The 26,759-nt window shown below is 47.8% G+C and overlaps 1 protein-coding gene across 1 annotated transcript; it reads left to right on the top strand.

Moving 5' to 3' along the window:
- Positions 1 to 222: 222 nt before the first annotated feature.
- On the top strand, positions 223 to 22,417 carry DUPD1 (dual specificity phosphatase and pro isomerase domain containing 1). Its single transcript, XM_032423599.1, has 3 exons — positions 223 to 422; positions 13,845 to 14,065; positions 22,173 to 22,417. The coding sequence occupies exons 1-3, from the start codon at positions 223 to 225 to the stop codon at positions 22,415 to 22,417; spliced, it is 666 nt and encodes a 221-aa protein (XP_032279490.1).
- Positions 22,418 to 26,759: the final 4,342 nt, after the last annotated feature.

The following is a 26,759-nucleotide window of genomic DNA, read 5'->3' as shown; positions in this document are numbered from 1 at the left end:
GCAGTGTTGCGTAACCGCCATTGTGGCCCTCCTTGGTTACCCCTGCGGCCCGGGGAGAGGAGGGAGCACAGCAGGCCGGCGAAATGCCTGCTGACTCCGAAGATCAGCTTATTCCCACCTCTTTTTGTAAAGACCATTCCCTACCTCTGTCCCCTGCTAACCCATAATCCTGACCCCCTCATGACCAATTGCAGAAAGGAAAGAAAAACCCGTGGCTCCAAGATGACATCCAGAGAACCAAAGACAAGCCTCCAAAATGCCTACCCGCCTGCCAAGAGGCTGCCGCCGAAGGTGGAGGGAGAGGTAGAAGCGGATGAGTACTGCACTCCCGGAGCCTTCGAGCTGGAGCGTCTCTTCTGGAAGGGCAGTCCTCAGTACACCCATGTCAACGAGGTCTGGCCCCAGCTCTACATCGGTGATGAGTAAGTGTCCAGGCCAAGCCCCACCTCCGGCCTCACCCAGGAGAAGGCAGCCAGCCCCCCTCCCCTCGTCACATCCTTCACCTGCTCTTAGCCAGGAGCTGTTGCTTTTTAGCTTAGTGGTGTTGTGAGCACTCAGTTAGGGCTGGCTTTATCTTCATAGTCTAGGAAACCCAGAGAAGGGGCTTATGCAACATAGAGGTTTATTGCTCTTTCTTATAAAAGAAGTCCAGAGGAAGGTGAGCTGGGGCTAGCATGGCGACCCCAGGGGCATCAGGGTCTCAGGCTCCTGTGCTCCTGCCCCACCATCCTTCCTTGAAGTTGTGGCATGGGCCAAGAGTGCTGATAGGGCTCCAGCTACCATCTGTGGGATGGATCCAGGCCACAGAAGCATAAAGAGAAAGGAAGAGCAAAAGGGCATCTTCCCAGAAGGAAGGGTCACCCAAGACCTCCCCGGCCCCTCGCTGCAAGGGAGGCTGGGAAATGGAGCCTTTTTCTTTAGCTGGGGATAATACCAGCAAGAACGAAGTCAGTTCTCAGATCGGTGGCACGTCAACCTAGGTGTTGGGAAGCATGGTAGGCCTGGCAAGGTTGAGGTCATCATCCGCTCCTCTAGATGTTTATAGCCATTTCTCACTCCTCAAACAACTGGGAAACATCTACTGTAAATAATATTAATAATAATAATAATGCCTAGCATTTATTGACGACTATGTTCCAGGCACTGTGCTAAGCATCTTGCATGAATGATCTCATTTTATTTTCACGATAGCCCAATGAAAGAGGACATCTAATTACTCCCACAAGGCACAGAGCAGTTAAGCAACTGGCCCAAGGTCCACAGCTCAGTAGGTGGTAGAGAGCTGGGATTCAAAAGTGCTTCTGCCCAACCCAGAAGCTTTTACCTTAACCAGCACTCCTACTCCTCCCTCCATTCCCCAGGATTCCTACTCAGGTTCCATCTCTCCCTGGAGCTGATGGTGAAGGACCCCGGCATGTGTGACGTTAATAAAATCTTGCAGCTTAAAACCTAGAGATAACTTGTCTAGGCATGGGAAATCCCAAGGGCAGCATCACTTGTCCTTTTTTTTTTCTTAATATTTTTAAATTGAAAAATTACATGCCCTTTTATACTGAATTAAACTAAATAGAGGGTTGTAAAAACAAACTGCATAATTTCGTCTGTCCTCTCTTAATTCTGCCATTGAGTAACCAGTATTAAGCTCACTTGCGTACTTGCATTATTTTATGTATGCTATTGCAAACGTAAGGTAACCTATACACACATATAAAGGGTCTTCATTTCTTTGAAACAATTTTTAGAGGGGAGAAAAGGAATCGTACTATTCTGTACTTTTACTATTCCATAGTAGTGCCATCCTGCAATTTATCCATTCATTTCCCAGTTGTGAACATTAGGGGAACCTCAGTGATGTGTACATGGGACTCTCTGTACTGTTTTCTTTTTTAAAATAATAGCTTTATTGAGATATAGCTCACATGCCATAAAATTCACCTTTCTAAAGTGCACAACTCAGTGGCTTTATTACATTTACCAAGTTGTGCAACCAGCACCACTCGTTCGAAAGCATTTTCAAAAAAAAAAGAAAGAAAGAAAGAAAGCATTTTCCTCACCTCAAAAGGAAACCACCTCAAAATTCTCCATTCCCCATCTTCTTACCCACGCAACCACCCATCTGCTTTCTGTTCTATAGATTTACTTATTCTGGGCATTTCATATAAATGGAATCAGAATGTATGACTTTTGTGTCTGGCTTCTTTCACTTAGCATAATGTTTTCAAGGTTCATCCAAGTTGTACCATGTACCAGTATTTTATTCTTTTTTATTGCCAAATAATCTCTACTATTTTTACACCTTTTCTGTAACTCTAAAATGAGTTCAAAATTAAAAAAAGGTACACATATACCTTGACCCCAATATCACTTTAAGAAATGTAATTTACCAAAATAAGGGTATCAGTACATAAGGAAACATGCAGAACGATGTGTATTTTATTCCTAAAGTAGCACAAAAAAAAGGGGTTGGGGAATCTGAATCTCTTATCTCTTAGTTATAAAGTATTACATAAATTCAGTAAATATATGGTTTTCCTATTATACAAGTAATTACATGGTTATTGTATAAATATAGAAGTCTTAGGTTCTCTATTTGTAGTAGGTTAACAAGAGGACCTTCCTCACTGGGTTGTATGGATTAAGTGAGATAGTATATGTAAAATATTAGTGCAGTGCCTAGTACATAGTGAGTGCTCATTAAAGGCTAGCTCTAGTAATAGTGATTAATGTAAGGAAGAAAACTTAAATCTCTCAGAGCTGTCACCAAACCCCATTCTCTGAAGCCACTCCTATTAATATTTCCTCCTAGATTTTCTGTGTATTTTATTTATTTATTTATTATTTTGATTTTAAAACTTGCTTTTATATAGTTGTAACCATACTGATTATTCATTTTATCTTTTTTCCCACATAGCATCATTCATAAACTTCTTCCTTACTACATACTTCTCATACATTTAATTATAATATAATGCTATATATCAGATAATAATATATCAGGTAGATATAAGGTCATTTATTTAACCACTTCCCTACTGTTGGACTTACCAGTTATTTCCATGTTCTCACCTTCATAAATACTGCAGTGGCCATCTTTATGCATAAAATCTTTTCATATTTAGGATTTTTTCCTTAGATCTGACCCTAATAATGGTATAACTGGGGGAAGGAGGATTAAGATTTTAAGACTCACACTGTCTCTGTGTCTTTATCTATGCTGTTCCCTTTGCCTAAGATGCCCTGCCCTTCACCTCATCTCTGTGTCCAGATTCCATTAGGCCTCTACAATGACCACTCAAATCACTTCTGCCATGAAGCTAGATTTTCCCAATCCCCATAGTGAGAAGTCGAGTTTTTCTCTGTATGTTATATACTCTATTTACATTTCCTACAGCTAATAATAATAACAGCCACATTTTATCATATACATCTTACCATGTGCCCTGCCCTGTGCTAGTCAACCCAATGAAGGAGGTTCCATTATTACACTCATTTTACAAATGGGCAAACTAGGGCTCAGAGAGTTCATCCATTTGCTCAGTCAGTCAGTATTTACTAGGCACCTTACTAGGTGCTGTGGGGGATACAAAGAGGAAATTGAGGCTCAGAGAAATTAAGTGATCAGCCCGAGGTCATACCACCAGTAAATGGCGGAATTTATACCTAAACTCAGATCTAGAAAATGTGGTCAATCAGGTAAAGAAGCACTGTTATAGCTGAGGAGAAGGGATGTGTAGAAATGTAACAGGGAACAGAAGGAGAATGGGTAGTGGAGTAGAAGGAGTGTGGGCTTCGAGTCTTGGCTCTGCCAATCACCAATTCTGTGATCTTAGACTATTTGTTTTACCTCCCTTCACCTTCTATGGCAGCAGAGATAGGGCTTATTTCATGGGGTGAAGATGAGATGAATTAAAACAAGTAGAGTTTGCTAGGCACATAGTAAGTAATTGCTGCTAAGTGTTTGGCACTATTATGATTCTGAGGAAGCGCCACAGAAGAGGTGAATTCCAAGCATGACTCCGGAAGATGGGTAGGACTTCAATAGAGTTCTGGGCAGAGACCGCAGGATGAAGAAATGAACGGAGGTGAGAATAAGCAGGGTGGTTTGTCTGGAACACAGGGGATAAACGTGGTAGAGCTGCACTCTCAGGAGGTCTAGAACCGAGCCACGTTTGACCACCACGTGGTCAGCTCAGATTTAGCCATGCTGCAGCAACAGGTGACCCCAACATCTTGGTGGCCTACCACAGCAATGGGTCATTTCTCACGCCCGTGACATGTCCAGGGTGGGCTAGCTCTAACTCTGCTCGACCTACGTGTCCCTCCAGGACTCAGGATCCAGGCTGACAGAGCAGCCCTACCTGGGATAGTGCCTGTCTTCTGGTAGAGAGAAGGGGCATGGAAAATCACAAGCGGACTCAGAAGTGACATGTGCCACTTAATGCCCACATATTTCAGTGGCCAAAGCAAGTCCAAGCCAAACCCTCATGTTATTAGGGCAGGAAAGTGTAACCTGTCCCTAGGCAGGGGCAGCAACTATTCCAAAGGGTAACGCATAGTCTACCACGGCCACAGTCTACTCCGGGTGTAGCGGCTTTGGGCAGGTCCTTTCACCTCTCTGCGCCTATGGCCTCATCTCGAAAAATGATTACTAAGAGGATTCAGAGAAATACGGAATATAAGAACATTTTGTATAGGCAAATACGAGTATTACCATTCTTGTTAGTTAGTGAGAAAGAAACGTGGGAAGGTAGGTCAGGGCCAGCTTGTGAAAGGCTGAATGCCGGCCAAGGGACTCTCTTCAGGAAGCCACGGAGGGTCTGAACAGGACAGACAAATTCTAGTTAATAGAGTGCCAGACAACAGGGTGTGATGCAGTAAGATATGCTTGCCTCCTTGACATCTGACCACAATCTTGCTTCCTTCAATCAAGGAAATGTCACTGCCCTTTCAATTCATTCCAGCACCGCCTGGTCGAGCCCCAGAACACACACACACACACACACACACACACACACACACACACACACACACCCGGTCTGGGCAGGCTCCACAGTCAGTGTGTGACCTGCGTACACAGCGGGGGCAGGGGGCTAAAGTCAGCATGGCACGGTGCTTGTCCTCATCCCTGCTCAGGGTCCCTCCCTGACACGCTTACAGGGTAAAGAGACTCACAAATGCTTCTTGAGAGAGCAGTTAATTCTGCTGCCAGTGCAACCACATGGAGGTTAAAACCCTGCTGAGAGCCCGCAGGCTGCCTCTGTTTCTTGGTCTCTTTGTAGGTGTTGCCCAAAGCAGCAACAAGAAGCTCACCGCTGGCTCCTCGTGCACGAAGCCTCGGTTTTAATTTGACAGTTGCATTTAGGTTGAATTTTTCCTTCCCTTAAAAGCACCGAAGATTTTTGAAAGGCGAGTAGCGAGGCTCTGGAAGTTAGGGTGGTCAGGATCTAAGAGTGAGGATGGATATCCTGGGGTAGCCAGAACCTCTGGCCTAAACCAGTGATGCCTGGGACCCGCTGGGGACCAGACTTAGCCTAAAGAAGCAGCTCACTTTTTCTCCTTCCTCTCCCCTCAAGGGCCTCCCTATGCCCCTCCAGGGCTTCTTTATGGAGAGAGGCAGAGTGGCTAAGCCTCTGCCCCAAAGCCACAGTGCGGGGTCAAACACTGGTCTCCACGTGGCCTTGGGCAAGTCACTCGTGCTTTCTGAGATTCTGTTTCTTTACCTATAAGATACGGATCCAGTGAGTTAATACTTCCGTCTACCACTCAGCACAGTGAGTGGCACACCCAGTAAGTGTGAACGACAGATCACGCAGGTTCTCGAAATTCAACTCCCAGTGTGAGAAGTAGGCAAAGAACAGTCATTGTGCTCTGCCATGAAGGGTCCTTCTGTGCTGAGGGCAGCCTTGAGACAGAAAACACCCCTGGTCAAATTTCTCCCATGAGATGTTATCACGAACCCAAGGTGTCAGGTTGGAAGGAAGGTGCCTCCTAATGGGGCTTTCTCTGGCTTGTGCACCAACCGCCCCCACAGATACTATCCTGGCCTTTCACGAACCCACGTGGCCTAAGGAAGCAGTGCCACACCAAAACCCTATGGACCTGTGGATTTCAGAACTTCTAGAGCATTTTCTCAGTCTCAGCTTATTCCAAAGGGATTCGCCAAGTGGAGTGCCAGGTGACTCCAAGTCCCCATTGCTTACCAGCCCAGGGTGGGCAGAGTCGACACCACCACTGTGGCCTGGTGAGAAGAAGCTACAGACAGGAGGGAGATCTGGTTAGTACTGAGTGGCTGGGTCAGTGGAAGGGGCTGGGCCAGGCCAACTGGCCACCTATCAGGTATTCTCACCAGGAAGTCATTCTGGCTGGCTCAAGGCACAGCCACCCTCTCCCCACCCATTTCCCAGAGATTGGTAGGGGGTCTGGAGTAGAGCATAAGGCCTCAAATGGGATTCAGGGCACAGAGTTCAAGCCCCCCCGGGAGGGTGCTCATTATGTGTGGCCTACAGCACAACATTTTCCTGTTCTGGGACTCAGTTTCTTTATTTGTAAAATAAAGGGATGATTTCAAAGGTCCCTTCCAGCTCTAAAATGAAATTCTTTAAGAAATGTGCTATTAAATAAATTAGGCTTTATTAGGTTCAAGCATATACTTGTTTTATTACTTTTAAGTCATTCAAATTAGATTCAAATTAGGTTAACCAAGTGTTGCCCTCCAGAGAGCCAGGGACTGGCGTCAATGATGAGATAAGAATAATTCATCGCCTCTTATCAATCAGCAGTCCCTAAATGGGTGCTTCAAAAGTGCTTGAGTATGCTTGAAACACTAAGTTTCTGTAATTTAAATATTCTCCCTTTAATCTTATTCACATCTTTCATTTGCTTAGCAAAATCTTTTTTCTTTTTTCTTTTTTTTCCCCCTGCAGTCAGCAGGAGGGGAAATATCCTGGCTACTGCCGAAGTGATTGCAAATTCCCAGGCAGGCCAGCCTCCCATAGGCTTGGCTGAAGCAGGAAAATTGAGAAATCGCTCTTCTCCCTCCCCACGTCAGCATCCCTGTGAGCCAACACCACGGTGCTAAGTTGCTCTGCCGCCTGAGCGGCGGGGCTGGTAAGCAGCTCTCCATTTTTATTAGAATACAGTTGCCTCCAAGGTCTGGCTTTTGGGGGAATCAACAGCCAGCTGCCCTTCCCCATAAAGCCGGACTCCTCCCTGTGGCCATCCCTACTCAGCCTGAGCACGCTTTCAAGTTGCTATCTTGCCCTTTCTGCTTTTCTCCTCCCAGCCAGACCAACAGCCTCAAAAGCAGAGGTATCTCCAGGCCCGGCCTGTAGTCGGGGAGGCTGGAAAGTGAGGTGAAAGCAGATCAGCCAGCTGACACGACCCTCGGCCTATGAAGAGGGCCTCTCACCGTGCGCCCGGACAGCCTCACCCTCTCCCCACCAAAAGAAGGAACTAATTCAGCCTTCAGGCACCAAGCAGAGCTAACCCTTGACCGGCTTCTCCAGGGTGGGCCATGGCTGCTTTAGGATGCAGTGAAAGTACAGCCAAGGTTCACAACTTAACGAGCTGAATGTTAACGGAAAGAACTAGAAAACCTGGATTCTGAACCTCCAAGTACCAAAGGTGACTTGGATACAACCGGGGACCAGTCATGGGCAGAGCGAACGGGGGAGGACCGGGCTGGGCCTTTCCAGCTTCTCAGTGAGGGCCTCAAGCAACATCAACCACTTCCTTTCACGCATAGCCAAATGCCTAGTCTAGTTATTAATGCAACATCATTTCTCAGTTCCAGGCCTCCCTCCGAATATTCTTTCTCCTCTCAGCCTCCATCCCTGGGGCAGATGATGAAGAGGTTTCTAACAAGAGTTAAAAACGCTGGGGCCACCTTATATCTTTGAGTAGCCAGTGTCTCCCGAGAACTAAGGAAAACATCAATAAAATCATGGCATACGCTTACTTATTAAGTGAATATCTGACATATTCATTACAGAAATTTACAAATGAAAAGAAGACAAACTCTCCATAATCCCCTTACCCAGGGATAGCCACTGATAACATTTTGTTGTACATCTTTCTACTGCTTTTCTCCCTTGAATTTTTCTTTTAACCTTTCAAAGAAACTAGAGTATTGTGTCCTTCACTTTACAAGCATCTTGTAAGGAAAGTGCCGCCAGAGTAATTGGTTCTGTTTAACAAAGAAAGAAAACTGAAGGTCCCAGAGGTTCAGCTGTTCTAGCTCGTGCAGCAGTGTGTAAGCTTACACACTGCACCTGTCAGCCCCGTGTGTTCTGAGGGGCCTCAAAAGCAAACAGCTTCATCGTCAGCAAGTAACAAGAACACCTAAGAAACTAGAAAGCCAGGGAATTCCCCTTTCATAGCAGGTGAATTGATGGAGATCAAAAGCTCAAAATGTGCCCACTGTTTTGAAATCTACCTGCAAGGGGTAGGTATGGTGAAGACTCCAAAGGAGAGGGTCCCCATCAGGGTCATGCCCAGGAAATGACGCCCACAAGCGTCAGACACACCAGAAGGAACAGGGTGCCAGATTACAGTCAGGGGCAGGAAATCCGCGGGTCCTCCCAGACACAAGGGTGTGGAGAACTGCCCGATCATTAGCGGCCTTTCTTCAGTGCCCAGTGCAGAATCCTGGCAACGTGGGAGCAGCTGGTTTCCCACCGCAAGGGAGCTTGGGGAGGGCTTGTGTAGATGGAGACATGCGAGTCCCTCCTCCCTGAGGACTCTGCTCAAGAGCCTACACCTGCGGAAAACGGGCTTTCGGGCAGATGCTGAGGTCTTTGGGCTGGGAGTCAGGAGGGCACCGAGAGGTCTGGAGAAGTGGAATGTCAGGAGTGCTGCCCAAGGAGACTGCTTCGCCAAGAGTGCTCTTATTCGCAATTCCTCAAGGGTGGTGGGTTGAAACAAGCTTGCTAGAGGAACTTCAGAGGGGCTGGAAGGAGGCTGGGCCAGGCCAGGTAAGGAGGAAGGGAGGGGAGGTCTCTGAATGAGGAAACTGGTCCATGCCAGAAGGAAGTCATTTCCCTGGCCGTCCAATCTAGAGTAAGAATCCAGAGCCAGGCCAGAGGTTTCACAGGGAGAGGAGATAAAGGGAATTGGGCCAAAAACAGAGATATGGCAACGTTCTTCAAAAGTAAACTGCACAAGTCCAACAAACGTGTGAGAAAATGTCCAACCTCATTGTTAAAAGGAATGAAAATGAGACATCTTTTTTTTGTGTGCCTATGAAATTAGCAAAGAATAAAAATCAGAAAGTAAAATGAGCAAGCTTTCTGGAGGATAATTTAGTAACACATATCAAACGTGTTAAAAATGCTCATACCCATTGACCCAGCAATTCCACTTAAAAAATAAAAAAAAGTATCTCCTAAGAACATAATCAGAAATGTGCCCAAAGAAATCCAGCAAAGTTGTTCATTTATAGTGTTTCTTATAATACCCGCCACTCTCCCTTCAGGAGAGAGATAGAGATAGAGCCAGAGTGAGAGGGAAAGGAGACAAATGTCCAAAAATAGGAGCTGGGTGAGGTAAAATTGAGATTTCTCTACAGAATGGAACAACGTGCAGCTACTGAAGCCTATACGTTGAAAGAGGAAGACATTTACAATATATCACCATGTCACAGTTTTTGAAATTTACATATGGTGTCATACCCCAAAACAAATCTCTATATAAAATTTATAAATCTATGCATAGAAAAGCAACTGGGGAATCTTACATCAAAAAGCAAATAGACTTTAGGGGGTAGAAAATTTTTGTGTGTCTGGGGGGGAATATGTTTTTCACATTCTGCACTGAGCATGTGTTATTTTTATAATTAGATGACATATTTTGATGACATATTATTTAAACAAATTGCTTACATTAGGATTTTATTATTATTATTATTATTGTTGTTAAACATCCAGAAACTAAGGCTCCTGCGTCACCTAGGTTCTAGAGGTAAATTTCTAAGTTTGTTTTTCTCCGGAGCTTTTCTACTCAGCAGAAGCACATTTCTTAGTCTCTTTCCCACATAACATATCTAAGCAGGCGGCCCTAACGTTTAAGAAAACCACAATACAGGGCTAAGGAGCCCCCTCTGACCCATCCCACTCCCAGGAATCACTGAGCCAGGCATTTGGGTCAGTTGGGGACCTGCCTGCGTCACAGCCACTATGTACCAAGAGTTCTAAGAGTTTCTCTATTTGTAGATCTCCATTCTGCCATGGATACTCTTTTGAGCTCTCAACTGGACTCTGAGTGTCAAGCTAGAGGGAAATCCCCAGAGCGGTGTGTAAGGACACCACCTCCCTTGCCTGGCTCAGACTGCCACAGGGCCCCCGAAAACCTGCAGAGGGCCTCAGACACCCACCAGGTCTGATCCTCCCCAGGAGTCCTTTACTTGCCCTCAGACACAGCTAAAACCAGCTCTGTGGGCTGATTGTGGAGGTGTCAGGCCACGAGTCTTGTCACATATCTACCCTGATCCTTGACCCCAACAGCAGTAAAGTGCAAATTGCTATTTATTCAAACTGCCATTTGCTTATGTTGAAACCCAGTTGCTGAACCCAGAGATAACAGTCTTTATGGTGGGGAGGAACTTCCTGTCAAGGACAGTTAATTTTAATTTTTCCACTGAGCTCAACCTCAAAGTGAGGTTGATTGCTACTCAGCAAGATGGACTGCATTAGTGGAGGCTTTAATTGAGTGCAGATCTATGTCCCAAAAGCAAAATGTTTGTTGTATACATACTTTGGGACAAGAAGAAAAATGAAAAACAAGTCTTTCTGAGGAAAAATTGAAAGCAGAATGTAGTCCATCCATAGTCAGGATGGCAGCGCCAAAAGCCAGCTGGGGGGCTTGGGGGAACTCTCCACCATCCCGTGGCTCAGATCCAATGGGCTGTCTGCAAATGTTTCTAAAAGCTCGATGCCTGTGTTTGGGTCTCCCTTTCCCAAACACTGGACTCTATCGTGGTTCCTCATGACCAAGAAAAAGCTCCAGGAAAACAGCGACAGATGAGGCGCCCTTGGCCAAGGGGCCATGGCATATGTTTCTTGCTGCAAGGCTCCTTTTGGCCCAAGGTATTGATCAATGTTGGCATTCGATGTGGTGCCTCTGTCTACATCCTCTATCAGTGACCTTGAGATAAGCCCTCAGCTGGAGCCCGACGCTACCTCTGGCCTCTCACTGTTATGGTTCCAGACCCTTGTCATCTCTTTCCTGAGCTGTAGAACCGGTCTTTGTGCTGTTGAGGGGAGATGTCATCTTAAAACCTAGTTAGGATCACCCCTCCTCAAACACTATCAAAAGCTGTCCTTGAGCCCCCCAGATACAGATCCAAGCACTTCCACGATCCAACCCCACACTCCCTTTCCAGACCTTTCTCTCCTCTCCTCTCACATCCTATGCTCTGGCCAAACCAGCTTACTCCTCCCTGCCCCCTCCTCAGTCCATCAGCAAGTCCTGCTGTGACCCCACCTCCTCCGTCCACCTTCCTCTCTTGGCTGTACAACTCCAACAGCCTCCAACAGAGCTCCCTGCTTCCATTTTTTCCCCTCTCCAGTCCATGTCCACACATCTCCAGACTGATTGTTTAAAAAGTAAACAATGCTCACCCCTTCCTTAAAACCCTCCGTAGCAGGGGGCGTTCCACCACACTGACGGTAAAATGCAAGCTCTTCCCGATGGCCTACAGGGGCCACCTTGACCCGGCCCTGCCTACCTCTCCCATCTGCTCTTGTACCACTATCCTCCTTGCTACTAGAGCCACATGTGTTTGCATTCTCTTCTTAGCACTTGCTGTATCCTCAGCCTGGATGAGACGTTTTTTCCTCCTGCTCTGCCCCTGCCTAGCTCCTCACCCCCCAGTCTTAGCTCAAATACTACCTCCCAGCAAGGCCTTCCCCCAACATCTTACCTAAAGCAGGACCACAGCCATTCGGCGCAGCTCATACCGCTGTCTGAAATTATCTTGTTTATTCGTGTGTTGTTTATTTGCTCTCCCCGTGAGAATCTATGCTTCCCGCGGGACCTTGACTAACCTGTTCACTGCTGCATCATCAGCACCCAGGACAGTGCCTGGCACACAAGAGATTCTAAATCATTATTTGTGATAAATGATTGATTACAGGAAATAATAAACATTTCCTGAAAGGCCTTCATTATCTCCAGCCTCCACCCCTTGGGCTGTGCTACTTCCTTGCCCTTGCCTCCTTCTTCCCCTCCATCACCAAGTGCTGACATTTGTAGTAAGGCAAACTCAAAGGGCTCTCTCCCCTGAAGGTCTTCCCTGGCCCCTCTAGACATAAATAACTCCTGCTGCTTCTGACAGCCTACCTCTGCCCTATATTCCAAGGCCACCTACTTCAAATGACTTTATTCTTTGTTCCTGGAAATTCTTGCCTAGAAAGATAAGGCTATAAATCAGAAAAATCACAGTTGGCTCCAGGAACTTCCTGAAATCAACTCAAACAATAGACAGCTCAAATACCTCTCCTCAGAAAAATGCTTTACCCAACTAGGCAATGATTCACCTATCAAAGCAAGAGTTCTATACTGTGTTCACAACCCCTGTGGACATCAATGTCAAGAATTTTGCCCAACCCCAATCAATTCCTTGCATGGAAACAGCATCTTAAATCATTCATTCGAGTCCCAACCCACCAAACCCTATAACATCTGGAAGGTTCAGAGGAGAGGCCTGCTGTAAAGCTGAGATGAATAGGTTATTCTGGTGGCCTTTTAAGGGATTTAGCAGGTGACAGTGCATAGTGTCTAGTACCAAGTCTTCTTTTTTTTTTAATTAACATATAATGTATTATTTGTTTCAGGGATACAGGTCTGTGCTTCATCAGTCTTACACAATTTACAGTGCTCACCATGGCACATACCCTCCCCAATGTCCATCACCCAGCCACCCCATCCCTCCCACCCCTCTCCCCTCCAGCAGTCCTCAGTTTGTTTCCTGAGATTAAGAGTCTCTTATGGTTTGTTTCCCTCTCTGGTTTCCTCTTGTTTCATTTTTCCCTCCCTTCCCCTATGATCCTCTGCCTTGTTTCTCAAATTCCACATATCAGTGAGATCATATGATAATTGTCTTTCTCTGATTGACTTATTTCACTTAGCATAATACCCTCTAGTTCTGGGCACCTGGGTGGCTCAGTCGTTAAGCATCTGCCTTTGGCTCATGTCATGATCCCAGGGATGGAGCCGCATGTCGGGCTCCCTGCTCAGCGGGAAGCCGGCTTCTCCCTCTCCCACTCCCCCTGCTTGTGTTCCCTCTCTTGCTGTCTTTCTCTGTCAAATAAATAAATAAAAATCTTAAAAAAAAAAACAAAAACCCTCTAGTTCCATCCACATCGTTGCAAATGGCAAGATTTCATTTTTTATGACTACATAATATTCCATTGTGTGTGTGTGTGTGTGTGTGTGTGTGTGTGTATATATATATATATTTATATATATATATATACCACATCTTCTTTATCCATTCATCTGTTGATGGACATCTAGGCTTTTCCCATAGTTTGGCTGTCGTGGACATTGCTGCTATAAACATTGGGGTAGCACCAACTCTTCTGTATTTGGTGAATGATGGAAGAGTGAACGCATCAATGACTAGCTCACCTACCCCACCCTTTATTCTCTCCCTTCTCGAAGCGGCAGAACCAGGAACATGCAGCCAAGGGGTCAGTTAGAGCAGGGCTTTGGACGAGGGAAGTCCTTCGTTTCAGTGACTAGACCTTACTTTGGAATTGATGGCAGAAACCCATGGGAGCCCAGCGTATCCCCCACACCCAGGCCAAGGCACCAGGCAGCCAACCAGCCTCTCCCCTCGTGCCCAGGGCGACGGCGCTGGACCGCTACGGGCTGCAGAAGGCGGGCTTCACGCACGTGCTGAATGCGGCTCACGGCCGCTGGAACGTGGACACGGGGCCCGACTACTACCGCGACATGGCCATCGAATACCACGGCGTTGAGGCCGACGACCTGCCCACCTTCGACCTCAGCGTCTTCTTCTACCCAGCGGCCGCTTTCATCGACGCGGCGCTCAGCCAGGACCACAGTAAGAGACCCGCCACCCTTGGTAGTTCAACCCCAACAAACCCGCCTGCGGCCCCGCCCCCGCGCCCCACGAAGGCCCGCCCCTCACCTTGGCTGGAGGCGGGATCTGCGCACTCTCAAAGCGGGTTCTGCAGGGGTTGTGAGTGATCGAGCTGGGAGTGTCTGAGCCCCGGGAGGCTGGGAGCCACACTGAGCGTGCTGCTGGTGGGGTTCGGGCCTTGATTGCCTCTGTGGGGAATCGGGATCGGGAGGGTTCGGAGGAAAGGCCTTCGGCCTGAATCCCAATTCCCTAAGGCTCATCAGCGATCCTTGGAACAGCAGGGACGTCTGGATGCCCTCAAAGCTGGGACTACAGCCCAGACGTCAAATGTGCCTGGGCCCAAACCTAATAGCTAGGGGCTTCAATGCCAGAAAACCTTTGGGGAGCTGACTTGGAGAGACTTCAAAATCTCCTGCCAACCAACTGAGCCCGCAGCCCCCCCATCCCTCCTCCTCCCCCAACACACAGTCTAGTGAGGCCTCTTATAGAAAGCTGACAACCTAACCTTCTAAATGGTGACCTGTATTTGAGAATCTGAGTTTTGCACCCATGATGTCCAAGTTTCCCAAGGTTAATTTTCCATTTTTATTTTATTTTATTTTTTTTAAAGATTTTATTTATTTATTTGACAGAGACACAGCAAGAGAGGGAATACAAGCAGGGGGAGTGGGAGAGGGAGAAGCAGGCTTCCCACGGAGCAGGGAGCCCGATGCAGGGCTCGATCCCAGGACACTTAACGACTGAGCCACGGAGGCACCCCTAATGATCCATTTTTAAAATCGCAGTGCTAGTCCTTGCACTCAAAATGTAGTTTTAGCTGGTCTAATCCAGGTAAAGGCTACAAGGCTCTTTTGGAGAGAAGGGCCTGGCTTAGGTCTGCATTGGGGTAAAACAATATGCAGTTATTGCTGCAAGGGGGTGTTTCAGGGACATTTCATAGAGGCCAGAGGGACTTCTACTCCCTAATCTGTGCTCTGACTTTAGGCCCACGTTTCATACCCCTTTACGGGGCCATCACATAATTCAGGGTGTCCAGTTACTGAAAGCCTTTCTTGCCACAAGAGGCTGGGATTACGAGGCTCAGTGACCGGCGGACTGGCCTGCTTCAGGAACTTGCAGTCTGCAGCTGGGCCCAGGCCAAGTCCCAGACCTTGATGGCCATCCCACAGCGGTCCTGGCCCCACAGCTAGGCACCAACAGTTTGTTATTATTTTGGTTCAGAAAGCAAGGTCACAGTGAAAAAAAACCTCACAGAGCTGAAGGGCTTCTATTAGGGGATGCCTTAGTTCAAAGTCGCGCTTTTATGAGACTATTTATTGACCATCTTTTGCATTATGCACATTCTGGGTTTCTAAGCAGTATCAAAAAGCAACTGGACTCTGACTCATCAATGTGAGGTAAAATTTGCCTCAGATTATTTGAAGTTAACTGAAAACATATTTGACAAGAAAAAACAAAAAGCTGCCACAGCCCAATCCTTCGGTTTCTGTTTAATGTACGCTTTTGTCATTACTGTATCTCCAAACTTTCTCTTAATGGAAGGGGTTTGGCAGGCTTTGGAGAAGACAGGGCGGGGTTTCACACCTTACAACTTACTAACAATGTGATTTCGCTACGCCTTCTTTCTCAATCTGGTGATGAAAATATTTACCTTGGAGGGTTCTAATGAGGATCAGCAGTAACCCACATAGAGCACTTCGCGTGGAACCTGGTGCACAGCGGGTTCTCAGATGTGTTTGATAAAGAGAGGTCGTGCACCATGAAACACATAACCACGCTAGCATGTGTGCATCATAATAATAAAGTTTCCAATCCCAAAAGAAAAGGAAAGGAAAAAAGACATTCCAACTTTGAACTAGTATAGTAGACTCACATGACAGCTTGTTTTCAGTTCCTGGTACACCATTTTAGAGTCTTCCCCGCTCTGCTGAATTAGGAAAGAATGGGGCTCAAAAGTCATGTGTAGGCCTGGGCAGATCACAGAGCACTGATGAGGAGATGTCAGGTTGGAGTGGGTCCTGACCCCTAGGTCATAGGTGCGAAAACACCCAGCAAAGAAAAGAAAGGGTCAAGAGAGAAAAGTATATGCTCAGGTCAGAGAATGTGCAGGGGACAGAATCGGTGGGCAGGGGTGTGGGACTAGACCAGTTGTCCGGGTAAGGGGAGCAGGACATGACCCCACGGCCAGGTGGGAGGCTGGGGTCCCTTCTCAGCGCCTTTGCATTTGAATATCCTCAAGTCTGGGGCTCAAATCGAAATGCGAACCCCGCAGAACCCGGCAGGGAACGTAAGCAAATGACGCTGGCTCCGTGGAACGCGTGGGCGCTGGGGCGGGCGTGCTCGTAGCGACGTGGAGAGCCCCAAATAGTCCCCAAAGGGGGCGCTGCTGCTCGGTCTCAGCCAACACGTGACCTGTGAGAATCAGGGCGAATGTGGCAGATCTGATTTTTCAGGAAAAGTCTTCAATCTGGATTTTAATGTGAAATTGCCCAGTTTTTAAGTGTTGGCAACACCTTGAAAATTTCTTAAAATGCTGCAAAGGCCAAACAAAAGAAATCCAGTGGCTGTGTGTTTGTAACCGATGCCGAGTCGTCAGGGTAATGAAATAAAACGCTCATTAGTCAGCGACGGCATCGTCACGGACTCCATCCTCTGGGGGGGGGGGGGGGGGGGCGGCCCCCCCCCCCCCCCCGGGGGGGGGGGGGGGGGGGGCAGGTGCTCAGCGTCCCGGGGGGGGGCAGCGTGGGGTGTCTAGTCGTTCGTCGGGCGTCTGGGGGACACTACCACGGCATCCTGGAGCCAGGCTCCCTCACATGTTTCTTATTACACTCTTGATGTAAGAGGTGTTGATGGGCAGTCTGGCTGGAAGGCAAGGCCCCTCTCTCTCTCCCCTCTCTTGTCTTTCCTGTTCTTCCTTGGCTAGTTTCAGCCAAGTGTGCAGTTTCCCACTGCTGCCCCTCGCATCCAGTCTTGTCTACTCTCGCTGAAAAGCCTTCCTCGTGGGGCTGTAAAGCTGTACCTGTGGCCTGTGCAACCCACTCCTACCCCTGTCCTACCCTGACCCATTCCTTCCGAAAGAACTCCCTAGACAATGGTGGTCACGCTTGAAAAATCTCAGAAATAAGCCAGTCCAGTGTCCAGCCCTTAGAGCTGGGGAAACAGAGGCCCAGAGAAGCCAAGTGATGTGCCCAGGGTCACAGAGCTAATCAGAGGCCAGCAGGAATGCCTTCTGTCACCCAGGCCTCTCAGAAGAGTCCTTTGCCCTTGTTTTGAACATCTGGTGACTTTCCTGTATAAGAGGTCACCAAACATCGTGAAAGGTGAGGCACTCCAGCTGGTTATAAGATCTGAAACAACTGAACGTGTCATTCATCAGCAGAGAGAGAAGTACTGACAAGACACTGCCCTGGAAACCCCATTTGGATGGCCTTCACTGCTCCTGGCATGACATCCTCAGAGGTGAAGTCGTGTGGTTTTAATTTGAGAAATCCCGGAGCAGATACTGTGAGGCTCTGAAGATCAGATTTTAGTATCGCCACTCTCCTTTTGTTCTTTTTTCTTTTTCTTAAACAGGCCATAGCCTGCTTTTGAAGCCATCTTCAAATCTATTATGGATAAGGCAGGTATGGATAAAGACATGAAGTCCGCTTTCGAGCCGGAGCTTGGCTCTCTGGTGCTTCTAAGCTTTGACCAGACCGGGTTTTCAGGGTATTTGAAGGGTCCCCTGCCCCACTGCAGCACACAGGCCTGCCCCTAGCCGCTCCAAACACAACACGCACCCTTTTTCTGACGCCTTCCACAGACCCAGAACTGTTTGGGAGAAGTATGAGCTCTGCCTTTGCAGGCTGCTGAGGAAGGTAGGTGAGTGAGAGACAGGCAAAGAGCATCCCTCCAAAACCAAGGAAGGAGGTTGCTGATGAGAGTACATACCTGGCGGGGGTGGGATTGAGCTGAGGGTGGGGGTTGGTGGGTAACAGGCTTGGCCTGAATATCTGATCTGAGTGACAGAGGCCTGTCTTTTGGTCACCAGTGAAAATGTGCAGTTGGGGAGGAGCAGAGATTCTGCATATGGGTTTTCTTTATAAGATTGCGGGAATTCACCTTTTGGTAAAGGCTAAGGGCAATTATTTCATTGAAATCCCCATTGTTGAAACATAGATTGGGACCTATCCGTGCAACATAAAAATCAATTTAGTGGGTGCAACCAGCATTTCTTTTAAGAAAATGAATGGATTCGAAAAGAATTGAAAATATCAGCATGTATTATTGCCTGTAGTAAAAGTTCGTGTTACCCTGTGGAACTCTTGTCTGATACACACGCACTTGTGATACCACATGGCATCGAAGAGCCCCGAATCTGGTACCAGGTAGCCTGGGTGGGAATCACAGTTCTGCCACTTCCCAGCTGTGCAAATTGGGCGGATCACTTCTTGGCCCTTCATGTCCTCCGTAAAATGGGGATGATAATTGTATCTACCCCATCCGTGTGTTGTGCCGATTGACTATGTAGTTGGCAGGTTCGGGGGTGGGGGGAGGCTCTGTACATGTAAGCCGCGAACTGTTGTGTGCTGGGGGGGCGCAAAGTGAGAGCCACTGAGCTAGGAAATGCCAACCCCGACCCAGCTGCCCTAACCCTGGCTGGTGTCTACCAGAGAGCCTCCCGGCGGCTCCGCCATGGGCCATGCCGGGAGCAGGGCCGATGCAGCCTTCCTTGCCCTTGTCTTCTGAACCCTCCTGGGAGCCTTCTCACCACTCGACGCCGGGCCCCAAGGGTGGTGCTTAGCAGAGCCTCAGAGCAGAGAGGGAGCGGCACCCTGGGGTTGCCGAGACAGGCCCTTTACCCGAGGGAGACCTACCAAGCTCACGGGGCTGCCAGCATTAATGCTGCTTTTGTAAAACCAAAATTCGGCTCCAGGAGCTTCTGCTGGAGCCGAGTGCGCCCTTCCCTCCCTTCCCCCTTTCTCCTCCAACCCCCTCCATCTCCCTTCACCCTTTTTCTCCCCTCCCCTCCTCCCACTTAACAGACTTCAGGCTCCCAAAAGACTTAATGAACTACAGCTTTTGTCTGTTTCAAGCATTTAGTCATGACAGAAAGAATTACCCTTTTTGCCAGGAGAGGAAGAAACGCTTTAGTTATCAGCAGAGCTGGCAAGAGGCCAGGCAGCCTCTGGAACAGTCTGTGAGGATTAGGATGCCAGAGGTACGTTCCAGTCCGGGAGCATAGTCATGCCACGCAAGAGCCAGGGCCAGCCTCCCCCAGACCCGACCCAGCAATAAAGAAGCCGGCCCTGCTTCTTGCCTTCCTTTCTAGCCCATGTGCACGAGGAAAAAGTGGTGTAGTCACATTCTTGTAGCTCAGCAACATGGCGGGTGGATTGAGGGCCCCCTGGTTAGCTTGTGGGGATTCATGAAAACGAATCGTGATCAAATGAACAGTTCCTTATGAAGCACCTCTCTGTGGCAGCAATGTGTGTGTGGAGAAACCAAAATGGAGTCCTTACTGCCGGGCAAGGTGTGCAGGCCTCGCCAGGACGGGAAGGGGAGAGAGAAACCCCGGGCCTGGTGGTCGGGGCCTCTTGGATTCCTCACGCTGCCTGGGCTGCTGACCATCACCATTGTCCTGGGCATGGTCCCCTGGCACAGGTGCGGGGGTGAGGGTGAGAAGGACACGAGGGGGCCACACCCGTTCAGAAATGTTCTTTAGCAAGCAGTTCTCCCATCCTGCTGATGTTCCACAAGCCCAGTGATGTCCCTAAGTCTTCCTGGTCATCCTTCTGAGCTTCAGGCCCGAGACTGAGGAATAGAGACATGACTGGGGTCACAAGTCACACGGCTCAAACTGCCCCAGCTGAGCTATCCCACAACGACAGGAGAGGGCAGCCACTGGGATGGCAGTGGTGGGGACAGGCGGAGAGCTTAATCTTACTACTTTCTCTGTCCGCAGAGCCCAGAGGCCGGTAGGCAGCACACAGAAGGGTCTCGATAACGAGGTGCTTTAAACTATTTCCGGCACCTGCTTTTTGGGTGACCTCTGGTATGTCATTTCACCACTCTGAGCCCGTTTCCCATCTGTAAAACAGGGATGATGATAATGAAGCTGGAAGGTTCTGTGAAAGATAAAGTGAGATCAAGCACATGGATGTACCATGTGAGCTCTAGAGCAGACCTGAAGGATGCACAAGCTGCTTCCCATTTGTGGCTTCTCAGCTGGGCCCAGCTGACGCCATGGTAGTGTCCAAAGGGAGACTTTTTGTTTGTGGAGATTCTTCTAGATCTCTGGTTCTCAAACTTCTTAGTCTCAGAACGCTTTGACACTCTTAAAAAAGTATTGAAGTCTTCAAGCAGCTTTTGTTTGTGTAGGTTGTATCTGTCAATATTTACCCTGTTAGGAATAAAAACTGAAAACCTTAAAAATATTTATTTGTTTAAAATTTAAAAACCCCTTGCATGTTAAAATAATAACATGCTTTTGTGAAAAAAATATATTTTCTAAAAGAAAGCTAGGGAGAAGAGTGGCATTATTTTACATTTTTTGCAAATCTCTTCAGTGTTAGGCCTATTAGAATTCAGTTGGGTTCTCATATTAGCTTCTGCATCAGTCTGTTGCGATATGTTGTTTTGGTTGAAGTATATGAAGAAAATCCAGCCTCATTCAGATATATAGTTGGAGAAAGGAGGGTTATTTTATTTTTATTTTTATTTTTTTAGGGAGAGATATTTTAATAGCCTTTTCAGATAATTGTGGATATTCTTCTTTAATAGTACACCAGAACTTGATAAGTAATCTTTTTATAAAGGCTAGCTGTGATGTGGCATCTGAAACCATATCCATAAACTTCACAGATATTCTGTTATATGGAAATCCATTGGTCTGTCTTGCACTTTGAATGGATTTTTTTACCCATGCATGATTTCGTGATATCCCACTTTGGTCATTTGGAAAATATTGGTTCCCTAAGTTATGTTGATCTTCCAATTGTTGACCCTTTTCATGGTACATTATTGAAAGAACACATTGTTTGCCGGGAATGGCCAGCAATCCCTGTACCGATGGATGAAAGAGGACTCCAAACTTTGCTGTGACAGAGAGGAGAAGGCAAGGGGGTCAACGCTCAGAGACGAAGACCCTTTGCTCTTCTTTGCTCCCGCTTTTATTGGTCCTTCAGGAGAATCACAAATCCTTATGTTTCTCAAGCACGTGGTGTGTGACAAGGAGTCTTACTGAAACTGGGAGGATTTACGGGAAAGATAAGATATGCTAATCTGCGTGTGCTACTGAACATAGCCTAAGGGACAATGCACACATCTCTTAGATCACAGGGCAGCTGTTTGGGCTAAGAGAGATTCGGGGAAGGCAACTCCCCACGGCATTCCTCCGGCAGAGTGGGTCACCGGGCCCCGGCATTCCAAAGGCCTACGCCCTTCTCCGAAACCCTCCCTGCCCTCAGTGGCCTCCATGTTACATTTTAGCAAGCCGGGTATTATGGCTGATTTCATGCTCTACATTAACCCCAACAATTGTTAATATCACCACCAACCTTAACAGAAAAACCTAAAAGTACTGGGAAACGGTCAACCTCACAGTAATAGATACAAGTTTTCAAAAATTCTAATATTTTTGCTCAAAAGCTTGCATTTTATCCCTGGCAACAAATACCATTGGTTGTTTTCTTTGAAATGAGAGGCTTACTTTGTTCACTTCTGAGACAGGGTCTGCCAAATACCCAAGTGTGAATTATCCTGGTTTTTCTGTCATTTGTTCTTTTAAGTAAAAACAGTGTTTCATGAACAGTGGCTAATTCAGCTTGCAACTCAATCTCCCGAGGAGATAACCATCTCACTTTGGTACTCAGCCCAAGTGCTTTATGTGCTCGTACCATTTCATCACACGGAATATTAAGTAGAAGTGTAACCAAAGGCTGAAATTTGATAAAATTCATTTTTACTGCTTCATCAAGGATAGTCTTAAGGGAAATTAGCATTTCCTCCCCCCCCGAGAGTGCGTGGTGGTGAAGAATGCCATGATGACTAGTACAGTTTGGTGCCTCTTTTCCCCACTGCATTTCAGGCAAGATCCTGGTTCACTGTGTCATGGGCCGCAGCCGGTCGGCAACCCTGGTCCTGGCCTACCTGATGATTCACAAGAACATGACCGTGGTGGACGCCATTCGACAAGTGGCCAAGAACCGCTGTGTCCTGCCCAACCGGGGCTTTCTGAAGCAGCTCCGGGAACTGGACAAGCAGCTGGTGGAGCAGAGGCGACAGGCCCAGCGCAGTGACAACAGTGAGAAGGCTGGTGAGAAGGAACCATAGGGCCCCTCACAGGGCACGCAGAGACACTCAGGAATGGAGAGGGAAGGCCGAAATCGCCCTGCCCTGGGATTTGGGACAGTGAACCCAAAGCTTGACTTCCGTCCCATCTTAAACTTGCCAGGTGTGTGCTGACGAACAGGGAGGATTCAAAGCTGTCTCCTGGATGAGCACTTGGCTTCACAGCGGAAGGAGGCAGACAGCCTTCTCAAGCAGAATTGCTTACAGATGAGCACACAGTTCTGCACCAAGGCACCTGTATTTTTTTTATTTTTATTTTTTATCTGGTAAGATGGAAGCAGAAAAGGACTGGAAAATGTGTAGGCATTGTGCTGTGATTAAATGTTTTGGCTTTGTCTGAAAGTCATATTCTTTTTTTTTTTTTTTAAGATTTTATTTATTTGTCAGAGAGAGCACAAGCAGGGTGAGGGGCAGAGGGAGAAGCAGACTCCCCGCTGAGCAAGGAGCCCGATGCGGGACTCGATCCCAGGACCCTGAGATCATGACCTGAGCCAAAGGCAGACACTTCACCGACTGAGCCACCCAGGAGTCCCTGAAAGTCATATTCTTAAAAAATAATTTTAAATTTTTTTTTTTTTTAGCACAGGAAAGCGCCCCGGAGAGTTGTGTTATGGGAGAGTTTGCACAGCTTATTAGCGAGTCCCCTCTCTGGGGCATCCATACTTCCTCACCACCTCCTGCATCCTCTTTTCCATGGAATCCCCAGGCTTGGGTCAGCCCCCTCCCCCCCCCCCCATAGATGCTGCTCTTTGCGAAGTGCAGAGAGCAACTCATTTGTTAGGGCTGGGGTGGGTGTCCTGAGTCCCTGTTCAGAGGCCCCTGCCTTGTGTTCTTCCCCCTTCCTCAGGAGCCAGGGCTCTTCAGAATCTTAGCCAGAGCTGCCACTACCCAGAAAAGTTCCGTGAATTGTGGACAAGAGTGTGACTTTACAATTTTGGGAAAAAGAAGGAGGATACTACTTGGAGAAGCTCCTTTCATTTTGATTCTAGTCAAAGCAACACGAGCTTGTTTTCAGTCACACCAGAAAGTATTTGCAAACGTGTTTGCTGTTTAATGGGAGAACAAGGCAGTCAGGTGAGCTCAGGTGTGGAATGTCCCCGCCCCTGAGGGCTAAGCCAGGCACCACGAGTGTGTGATGTTCATTCTTGAGGAGAAAACAGCAGGAGGGACCAAGCAGGTAGATGGCTTCTGGAACCAGGAACCCTAAACTAGACAAAACCCACAGAGAGATGCCGATGGAGATGCCAGAGGTCAAGGGCCAGAAAGGACCAAGGTCAGTTCCTCATAATGACTCAGATTTCAGTGTGAGGGGAGCCGGTCACAGGCTCTTGGGAAAGAGGTACAGACCAAAAGGGGCTCTAGGGTCACAGAGGTGCCTACCTCGGCTTTCCTGTCACAGGATCCCAATAACCCACCCAAAACTCATTTATCTCCGATGTCTCATCTATTCCTAGTCCAGAGAGAAATTAGTATTTCCATCTTAATGAAATATTGTATTTAATACATGATGAAAATACTTACATTTAGTGAATCCATTATGTAGGAAGGATGTAATGCTGGTGTTCTCTTGAGCTTCTCCACACCTTCCTACCTGTTCCCACCTCTTTGTGGGGCTATGAGTCCTACTGAGGACAGCAGAAGCAGAGAACTTTAAGATTGGAGTACTGGTCTCTTCAAGATGGCTCCCGGGCGCCAGAGGTAGGAGAAAGTAGTTAACAGAAATTTTTGCAAAAGCATTTCAAGTCTTCAGAGGTAAATTATTTGGTCAACAAGTCTTCATTGAGAACCTACCACAATCCCAAAACTGGGTTAGGAAGTCAAAAGTAAAAACAAACAGCATGTAGTGATCAGGTACCAAAGCGAAGAACAGTTGGGGACGGGGCAAAGACCTCTCTGAGGAGATGGGGTGAGCTGAGACTTGAAGGATCACACCTTCCAAAGGCGGAGGGATCATTTGAGGCTGAGGAACGGAACAGCACCAGTGAAGGCCCCAGGGTGACAAAGAGGTGTGTTTTTGAGGAACTGCCCCTCAGTGAAGCTGGAGTTCGTGGGTGAGAAGGGCAGGGGAAGGAGAGGATTAAAGAAACCAGATTTTATTTCAAGTGCAGAAAAAAAACCACTGAATGGTAATAAGCAGGGGAATGGTATGATCTATGTTTTAAGGCAATCACTCCCACCTAAGTATGGAGAATGGTTTGCTCGGAGTTAAGAAGGGAGGCAAGAAGACCAGTCAGGAGGCTGTTAGAACTGTGGATAGGAAGAGGAAGGTGGCCTGACTGAGACAGCGCCAGGGGCCTAGTCCTTAAGATTCGTTTGGAATTATCCCGGAGAATCAACAGAACCTGCTGAGAGGCGAGAGAAAAATGAAAGATACTGATTCGGTTTCTTGCCTGAATACGGAGATGGGGTTGACTAGGGCAGAAATGGGAGGGGGCTGGAGATCACCAGTTACATCACGTCTGTAAGACCTACAAAGGTGTCTTTCGGTGTCATTTGGTCTTGAATCTAGAGGGAGCTTAGAGGAACGTTCACAACTGGAGATGTAATTCTGGGTGCTTTCTGTATAGAGGTGGTGTTTGAGCTCATCGTAGTACAAGGTGAGATGAGAAAAGAGAGGAAGCCGCAGGCCTGAGCACTTCAACATCCATGTTTAGAGCTGGGCCTGGGTGGCAGAGGGAGATCCAGGAACGGGGACAGAGAAGGGAGAAGGAAAACCAGGAGCATGGGATTACGGACGCCTGGGCACAAAGAAGTGGAAGGTACTGCTTCATAATGTAACAGTACTGGTACTCTTGAGTTTTGACTGTAGACCGCTGGAGACAATGCTTGCTTGTCAACAAAGTAAACTATATTTGTATAGCACTAACCAGTTCCTATAGCATCATGGACTCGTTGGCTAAGCCTTTAATCAGAGATGACAACTTACGGCCTTTTCACGAAGTCAAGTGTTGTAGAAGAGCTGCCGTTTAAACTGGGTTTGTTTCAGCTCACAAAGTTGAGCTGAGCGAGTTCGGGCAATCACGTTGGCTTCTTGGAGCCCAGTCTCCCCACCTGCACGCTGGGGACAACCACCCCATCTCCTGCACAGGGTGGGCGTGTGCACCTCGTGGAAGGGCTCTTTGTGAAAGTTTGATAACAATATTGAGTCTATTTCTAAAACAGAATGTCAGCAAGGAAGGCCAATGCCTTCACACCCGGGTGGGCACCGCTTGAGCTGTTCAAAGTTAACGGTCGACAGCGGACGACCACTAGAGACTCTTACAAGGTAAATGAAAGAACACATTACTGGGCTTAAAAAACGTGGCTTGTTAACGAATCTCAACCTAATGGTGACTCCATGTCAGTCCCGACGAATCCAGGTTCCTGTTTTCTAGGATCCTTGGCAGCACATTTAGGCCTGAACGGCTTTCTGTAGTGAGAGTGGGTAAGTGGGGAGGAGCGTGCAGGGTGTTCCGAGGCCACCTCAGATCAGCAGTTTCTCTCCTCCCCACGAATGTTGGAGATCGGGCCGGCAGAGGGGGTCCTGTACCTGGCTATGCTGCAGTCGCTTGGGAGCCGGTGACACGGAGATCCTAGTACTGTTCTCAGATGCTGGTCTGGCAGGTCTGGGGCAGTGACCAGAACTTGCCCATGCGCTCCCCGGAGGTACTGTGAGGCAGGCATGGGTGCTGAGTCAAGCATTTATTTCTAGGCTTGTAGCTTGCATAGGAAAATGTTTCAACAGTCAGAACTTTCTCTGAATGCCATAAAATGTAAACAATGACTTTTTGTGTGGGGGTGACAGAACCCCAGTTTCACCACAAACTGTAGGTGATTAGCAAGCCACTGCGAAAGGGAGAACACAGGGGAATCTGTCCCCAAAGAACCTCAACACAAGAGGAAAGAGACTATATTATGTGAAGGTTTCAAGTTGGGGCCTGTGGAAGCTTCCAGATCAGCTTGTTAGCAGGCCCCCACTCCAGTTCCCGGGCTCAGGCAGCCTCTTGCTGACGGGTGCACACACTAGGCTGCTAAGATTCTAGGAGCAGTTGATTCACAGGAGCGGCACACCATCACCTCCTGCTCTGGAGGTGGATTAGTTTGCTTTCGGGCCAGCACAGCACCTGGAAGTTTTCTTCCCTTTGTGACAACAGCCCTTGCAAGAGCCTCTTGTAAGCGCTCCCTCAGCCACTAGAGATATCCCCCCACTGACTGCATCTGAAGAAGGAAAGGACCAAAAGACAAGGTCTTGCCACTAAACCCAGAAGGCTTTGTAACTGTGACAGAAACCTAGGAAGGGTGAGAGCACAAGGCAAAACACCAGCAGGCATCCTCCCTCTGCAGG

The sequence above is a fragment of the Phoca vitulina genome, unplaced genomic scaffold, assembly GCF_004348235.1.
Source record: "Phoca vitulina isolate PV1807 unplaced genomic scaffold, GSC_HSeal_1.0 scaffold29, whole genome shotgun sequence".
NCBI classification, from domain to species: domain Eukaryota; kingdom Metazoa; phylum Chordata; class Mammalia; order Carnivora; family Phocidae; genus Phoca; species Phoca vitulina.
This window is presented reverse-complemented; position numbering and strand designations above follow the sequence as displayed.